The 7,403-nt window shown below is 37.5% G+C and overlaps 1 protein-coding gene across 1 annotated transcript; it reads left to right on the top strand.

Moving 5' to 3' along the window:
* Window positions 1–364: 364 nt before the first annotated feature.
* On the top strand, window positions 365–6,050 carry LOC125482141 (E3 UFM1-protein ligase 1-like). Its single transcript, XM_048594140.1, has 3 exons — window positions 365–503; window positions 2,873–2,931; window positions 5,830–6,050. The coding sequence occupies exons 1-3, from the start codon at window positions 412–414 to the stop codon at window positions 6,048–6,050; spliced, it is 372 nt and encodes a 123-aa protein (XP_048450097.1). The 5' UTR covers window positions 365–411.
* The last annotated feature ends 1,353 nt before the right edge of the window (window positions 6,051–7,403 follow it).

Here is a 7,403-nt window from a genome sequence, read left to right as displayed (position 1 = left end):
AAGAACAATCATTTGCAAAAAGAAAAGATAGGAGCAAAACAGGTGATAGATGAAAGTGAAATTAGGCCCAGGAGCAAACTGATTGATGAGACTGGAGCTGAGAGGGAGAGAGAGACTGAGAGGGAAGAGACACAAAATCTCAAGTCCAAGCAGAGCCATCAGTGACAAACAACTGGGTGTGTGATCATGTGCCAAAGACAGAGACACAATCATGTTAGCTTTAAGAGTAATAGAACTTTATAAACTTAATCGTCAGTTACATTTCAGGAAGGCAACAAACTGTTCACATTATAATATTTCTGACCTTGTGAAAAATTGTCTCTGTGTACCCTTAGCATTTGCATATTGGTATTTTTGTATCTAAATTTAAAGGCATTATCAGAGCGTCTAGGCAGAATTATAAATGGACAGATGGATACCTATGATCGAGGAGTCATCTTTACTGATGCTTTTGTTGCTCAGCATAAAGCACGGATTCGTGGACTTTTCAGTGCAATAACCAGGTATGATTCATACTATCATACTCTCTTCTGTATTGAGAAGTGAATGAATTAGTGTTCAGATTAATCCTTGCAACAAGACTATAACACAAAGAAGTAATAAAGATAACATGCCTATTCTAATTATTATTAGGCATGGATCAGTTTACTAAAACATATTTTATATGAATGCGATCTCACCTTACACTTCCTCTTAATGTAAGTACCAGAAAATAACTTGTTGTCCTAAGAATGTCTTCTCTTTTAAATAGATGACTACCAATTTTACATCTGTCATTTTGTATTATCAGTTATCAGTTATCAGTTCAGGATGAGTTCTAAGGTGTCAGTGAAATTGGAAAAGTGTATAATGTCAAGTTTATTTTGTACAGATTATGAGTTGGAGAGAATTCCCATGGCTACTTCTATTGTTCTGGTGAATTAGTACTAAAAGGAATGCCCCTGTCTGCAAGGAACAAAGAACAGTTCAGTCTTTTCAGCCTTATTAGGCTATCAGTTAGATTTTTAGCAATCTCTTTAACATTTTACACCAACTACACTGTAGAGAAGTATTGTATTCACCATAAAGAAGAATATAGGTGCGGAGGTAAAGAGGGGAGCTGTGATATACTTGAACAGATTAACATTGAGGGGTGATGGATTTACCAGACTTGAAAGTGAATATAACCTAGGCTCAGATAAAATGAACTCGGGCTGCTGTGGGAGGCAAGGGAGGAGATTGAAGATGTTCTGATAGCAATTTTCAAATCCTTTTTGACCACAGGACGGATGCTACAGGACTGGCAGGCAGCTAGTGTGGTACTACTATTCAAGAAGGGTGGTAGGAAACCACAGGCAAAGGAGTCTGACATCCGTGCTAGTGAAACTATTGGGGAAAACATTAAGGGATGTAATTAATCTCCACTTGGAAAGGCATATATTGATCATGAATAGTCAGCATGCCTTTGCCAGGAGCAATCATGTCTAACAAATGTGACTAACTTTTTTAAGCAGGTGGCTCGCTGTATAGTTGGGGTTAGTGCACTTGATGCAATCGATATGGACTTCAGTCGGGCTTTTCACAAGATTTTGCATGGTAGATTGGTTAAGAAGCTAAGAGTACATGGGATCCAGAGCATTTTGGCAAATTTGGATCCTAAATTGGTTTACTAGCAGAAAACAGAGGACGATTATCAAAGGGTGTTCTTGTCACTGAAAGCCTTTGTCCAGTGGCATACCACAAGGTTTGGTGCCGGTCCCCATTTGCTTATGTACATTTAATGATCTAGACATAAATGTAGGAGGTTTGAACAGTTATAGGAAAATTGGTGTGGTAAATAGTGAGGAGAGATGCCTTCAACCATAGGACAATATGGACAGGCTGGTTGAATGGGCTGAATAGTATCAAATAGAATTTAATTCTGAAAAATGAGAGTTGATATTTTTGCGAGGACTAACCAGATAAAGGAGTACACATAGAATAATAAAGGAGTACACCTAGAGAATGCAGATGATTAGACAGACCTTGGTGTTTATGTCCTTGATCCTTAAAAGCAGCAGAACATGAGATAAGATGGTTGAGAAAGCACATTGGATATTTTCCATTATTAGTCAAGGCCTGGAGTGCAAGGAGACTATTATGGAACTGTATATAATGTTACTTAGGTCACAGCTAGATTATTGTGCAATTCTTGTCACTACATTGTAGGATATGATTTAACTAGTGAGGTTACAAAGGAGACTCAGGATGTTACCTGGAAGGGGATGGTTTTCTTTGAGAAGAAAATAAGGAGGATTTGATTGAGGTATACAAAGTTCTGAGGAGCGAAGATAGAGAGTAACGTTATACTTTAGAAGTGTGATCACTTAATAGGTAGAACATTTGTAATGTAAGGAGCAGGAGGTTTAGAGGGGGTTTGAGGATCTTTTAATCAGTCATGCGTGATGCAGATTGTCTATGGCCTCTAGACACAAGCTAGCAACCTGGTCCAGGAAATCCTATGTAGAGAACAGATGCAAACTCATGCTCTGTATACCATTAGGCACAAGAAAAGTAGGATGTGTAATGTTTATGTTAGTCACTTGGTGGAAATTGAATTTCTTTTTCTTTCTTGGTAACTTCCTTCCCTTGAAATTCAAAAGGGCACTTAGTGAGGTGTTGCTCCAAGGCTATTTTGGTACAATTTTTTATAATTATCTAACTAGTTAATGGACTGATTTCTGTAAATTTGGGTATAATAAGTGTCTTGGTTTGGAAAGCCACAATAGTTTATTAATCGTGAGTTTTTAGGGATGAATTTGTTAAGCATGAACCAGAGGGGCCAGTGTGTTTGAGTTCTGTACTTGAAATGTAGTCAATTTTAAAATGAGTTTTTGATGTTTTTTGTCAACAGGCCAACACCAATAAGCTCTTTGATAACTCAGTATAAATTTCAGGAACATCTTCTTTACTGTAAGTTTGCAATGGAATTTCATTGTTCTTGAGAAAAAGAATTAGTAGTTAAATACAGTTTATTTATGTCTTGTGTTGAGCAACCTTTGAAGCAGGAGGGCTGGTGATACTGTTCAGTTGAGAACATTGCACTCAAGTATAATAGTCTATTGAACAAGAAATCCTACTAGAATCATTTTATTGTCCGGTCAAACCACATCACAAGTTGGGAAACTTGGTTTGTTGTGTTTTTTATTGCCTTAACAAAGCAGGGACGATATTTTTGTTTTATTGTTTGTCCAGATTCTTTGGTTTGACTATAATAAATTATAGGTCACTTGAGTCTGAGAAATCTTTGAACTATCTCCCAGTATGAGTACTTCACACAAACCTGATTTTGGATTTGGCACTGAACACAGATGGTAACAAAATAATAATTTCCTAGTGGCACAATAAAGAGATACTGCTGAAACTAAAGCCTTGAAGCATGTGGATTTGATTTGTACATGTTTCACTCTCTTCCAGTATTGCCACTCTTTTTCTCAAACCTAAATTTATCGCCTTCATTTTTAAAAACAAAACCTCAACCTTATGACCTCACTGTAGTCTTAACCGTACCATCCTCCTCCATCAAATGTCCTGTAATGTCTGTGGAGCTGCCTACATTTGGTTCACTCTTGTCTGTCCAATCGTAGAGCATCTTTACTTGCATTTTGATGCCAAAACCTGGAGTGTTTCCCTCAACCCCATCTTTGCCTCCCTCTACTTATTCACTTGTTCTCGCATTCTTTCTCTGTCTCTGTTCTCGCTCTCTCTCTCAATCATCATTAAACTTCTTATCTGTTCCATTCAGCCCAGTCTTAAGCTGAACGTCTGATCTCATATGTCTCGACCATAAAGGCTGTCTATTTCCACACTCCTAATGTAGCTTGCCACTACTCTAACCTCAACCCAGCTATTGTTGAAAACTTCACCTATTCCTTTATCATCTGCAGGCTCAGTTCTTGTCAAAAGAAAGCAACAGTTTTCAACTGTGGAAATCTGAAAATTAAAACAGAACATGATGGAGTGGTTCTGATGAAGGGTCATCAATCAAAAACATTAACTCTTTTTCTTCCTAAATGATACCTTAATTACTGAATATTCCCTATATTTTCTGTCTATTTGAATAGTGTGGAGCTTCCTAGCTGACCCCTTATCCACCATTCTGTTTACCCCATTATCATGTGATCTCTCTGGTCTTCACTGGCTGTACTTTATCCCGAGTTAAGATTCTTATTTGAATGTTTAAATCCTTTCTTGACCTCTCTTCCTCATTTTTCAACATGAGATCCTCCACAATCGATCAATCTCTCTGGAGCATTAATACTCCACCTTACTATTTGGCTCCAGATTCAGAATTTTCCAGCTTCAACCCTTCACCTTCCCTGTGTTCCTTCATGGTTTGTCACTCCATAGCTTGTGACCTCCTGAACCTTCTGTCCTTGAAAAGTTCTTTATTCACATGTCTTGGGATATTTCCTTTAACCCTCATCCCACCCTTAGTTCAGTGCCTTCAGCTATCTATGTCCATTCCTCAGAATTCCCTTTGAAATCCCCTTCACTTACCTTTCCTTTAATACCCCCTTTAAAACTCAACATCTCTCCTTCTTAATATCACCTTTTTTAGTGCAGCATTCATGTATTTCTGATTGTGGCTCTTGGGAGAACCTTGGAATCTTTTCCTACATTATTAGGCATGATAATCTTACACAAAAATTTACTCTTATTTGAGTAAATTCTTGATCATGATAGATTGAGGAGAACAAGAAAGATTTTATTTGCCATAGACGATTAATTGAAACTGTGCAGTACCTAGTTTTCTCAATAGATGGAGCTATTATCTGCTAGAAACCTAGATGTTCATAAAAATGTACAAAATAATACAGGAATAGCTGTTTTGGTCCCTCATGCCTGCTAGTGGTTCAGTAAAATCATGGCTGATCTGATTATGGCCTCAACTCCACATTCTCACCAACCTGTCAGCACTAGTTGCTTCCAGAATATTGTTCCTTGCTTCTTCTCTGACTATTCCCTCTTCTTTGATTTTTGACATTTTTATATTTTGTTACATGTTTATGAGGTTCAATAGGACCAATGATGAAATGCTGAGTGCCTATTACTCTGATGTTTACCAACTGTGGTTTGTGGGATACTGATACTTCTTTAAAACAATGGACAAGCATAGGATTAGACCAAAGTCAATGTGATTCCAACCAAACAACTTACCACTTGATATGATGCAATGATTATAGTTCATTATGATTTTTATTTATGTAAATTAGGCAAGCCAGTGCCAAAGCATGTTTTTTGGTGCTCTGTGCCCAATATTTCAGACGAGAGTCACCAATATAAAATAATGCTTGTGGAGTGACTTTGGGGCATCCATTTCCCCTGGATCTTTGTCACTGGAGCCGTTAAGCAATCTTTCAATGGTGCATCATGTTCCTTTTGTTCTAATGAATGGCAATGCTGGAACAGCCAATCTCTAACGTTCTAGCCCCTGACAGATTGGTGATCAGAGCAAAACAATTTCCCTTGACATCAAAAGGAAGAGGTGGCAGGGCTGCAGGTAAGGACAGAAGGCAGGTCTGCCTGGTACTGGCCTTCTACAGGAATTTCCACTGGCCCTATTGGATGGAGTCTCTGGCTGTCCACGTGTGCCTGAGGTCTCATAGGCACAGAGCCAAGTTCAAACACATTAAGGGGAATTCCCCATCCCAGTTTTCATGGGCAGTCTTCTTTGAGGTCGGTGGCGAATCATTTCACAGCTGACCAAAATACTTTTTGATAAAGATATTCAATTTTAGTGTTGAAATCCTAAAGTATTTGAACTATTCTAACAATCACCACCTGCATGAATTATTGTTTACTTTGTAGCTTTTCTTGAAGAATTTATAAGCAGTGGCCGTTTGAATGGAGCTGTGATTGGTGGCCGACAGGATAAGGCTGTTTATATTCCTGACATCTACTCGAGAACACAAAATAACTGGGTGGATTCGTTTTTCAAACAAAATGGCTATTTAGGTAAATTTTTAACATTATTAAAATATATTGTTGAAGTTGAACCTGAAGTTACAGATGGTCATTTTGTGATATAACGTAGATCTGCACATTCAGACCAACTTGTACAGCAGGTTCAGATTGACCAGTGCTCAGACTGGTGTAGATCTGCAATAGAAGTTGGAACATGCATTACATGCTTTTATGGATTCAAATATAAATCTGCCAAGAGTAGTTTGCAGTGTTTAGTTGAATGTTTGAGTTCTGACGGTCACCGGACCTGAAATGTTAACTCTGATTTTTTTCTTCACAGATGCTGCCAGACCTGCTGAGCTTTTCCAGCAACCTCTGTTTTTGTTCCTGATTTACAGCATCCGCAGTTCTTTTAGTTTTTAATTTGCAGTATTACTTTGGCTCAGGCAGTTATCATGCCGATGTTTCACCCTGATCTATTCCTAAGCAATTTTTTTGGTTAACGATTTACATCAATTTTGCTGGAAATATAAAATTATTTATGTTTGCCTTGACCCTTTATTTAGTTTTTGTTTTAAATTAAAACTTAGGCATGTCATACTGCATTTTTTCTATGTTTTCATTCTATTTTTCACAAAATAAAGGAATTGAATGCAAAGTAAGAAGTGTAAAGTAATTGAAGGTTCAGAATTCTAACCAGAAAATCTGAAACACAATACCATTAGTTTAAAGTAACAAAATTTGACTGGTTTCACTGACCTATATCTTTTCTGATCTATATAATTAGAGGCCTTGTACCTGGTTTAAAGTGTAGCCTTAAAAAGGGATGTCCCTAAAAGAGAATGGGTAGCCAACAGAACACTGAAGAGTTGAGTGTTTTCCTTTTTATTAGCGAAAACAGACATCACAGAGCAAACCAATCAACATTCTTTTCAGAATTTTTTCTCTTTTTTTTCTTCATTTGGGTCTGTGTTTAAATACTAAAATGAGATTACACAAAATTCTCTAATGTTCCAATGCAGTTATCTTGTGCGTTGGTGTGGAAGACAGGTGATCGAGCCAAAGTACAGTGAGGTCGTTGCAAAATGCTCTGTTGTCAATCTTAAATAATGCATCAGAGTTAATCGCTTAGCCATGGAATTATAGAATATGAAAAGACAATGGTAATTTGGGTCATCAGGTGTGCTTTTTTTTTTCTTCGCTTGAATTGCCTGACCTGATACTAGTTTTTTTTTCTGCTGTTATCATCAAGACAGTATTTGACTGAGTACAGTATCAAGAAGCCCTAGCAAAACCTTAGTCAATAGGAATGAAAGGAAAAATTCTTTGGTTGGAGTTATGCCTAGCACAAAGGGAGATGGTATTGGTTGTTGGAAGACAGTCATCTCCACCTGAAGGATATCTCTATAAGGGTTCCTCAACATAGTGTCCAAGACACAACTATCTTTAGCTGCTTCATCAATGATCTTTTCTCCATA

This window comes from Rhincodon typus, unplaced genomic scaffold (assembly GCF_021869965.1).
Source record: "Rhincodon typus isolate 14 unplaced genomic scaffold, sRhiTyp1.1 hic_rhity00006330, whole genome shotgun sequence".
Lineage (NCBI taxonomy): Eukaryota > Metazoa > Chordata > Chondrichthyes > Orectolobiformes > Rhincodontidae > Rhincodon > Rhincodon typus.
Note: the sequence above shows the minus strand (reverse complement) of the source record. Positions and strands in the feature narration are given on the sequence as shown.

Bases quoted from the DNA above. Each gene is read 5' to 3' on its own strand.
- LOC125482141 (XM_048594140.1), top strand. From the start codon at position 412: ATGGATACCTATGATCGAGGAGTCATCTTTACTGATGCTTTTGTTGCT. The intron at 504-2,872 runs GTATGATTCATA...TTTTGTCAACAG, and splicing joins CTTTTCAGTGCAATAACCAG to GCCAACACCAATAAGCTCTT. The intron at 2,932-5,829 runs GTAAGTTTGCAA...TTTACTTTGTAG, and splicing joins TCAGGAACATCTTCTTTACT to CTTTTCTTGAAGAATTTATA.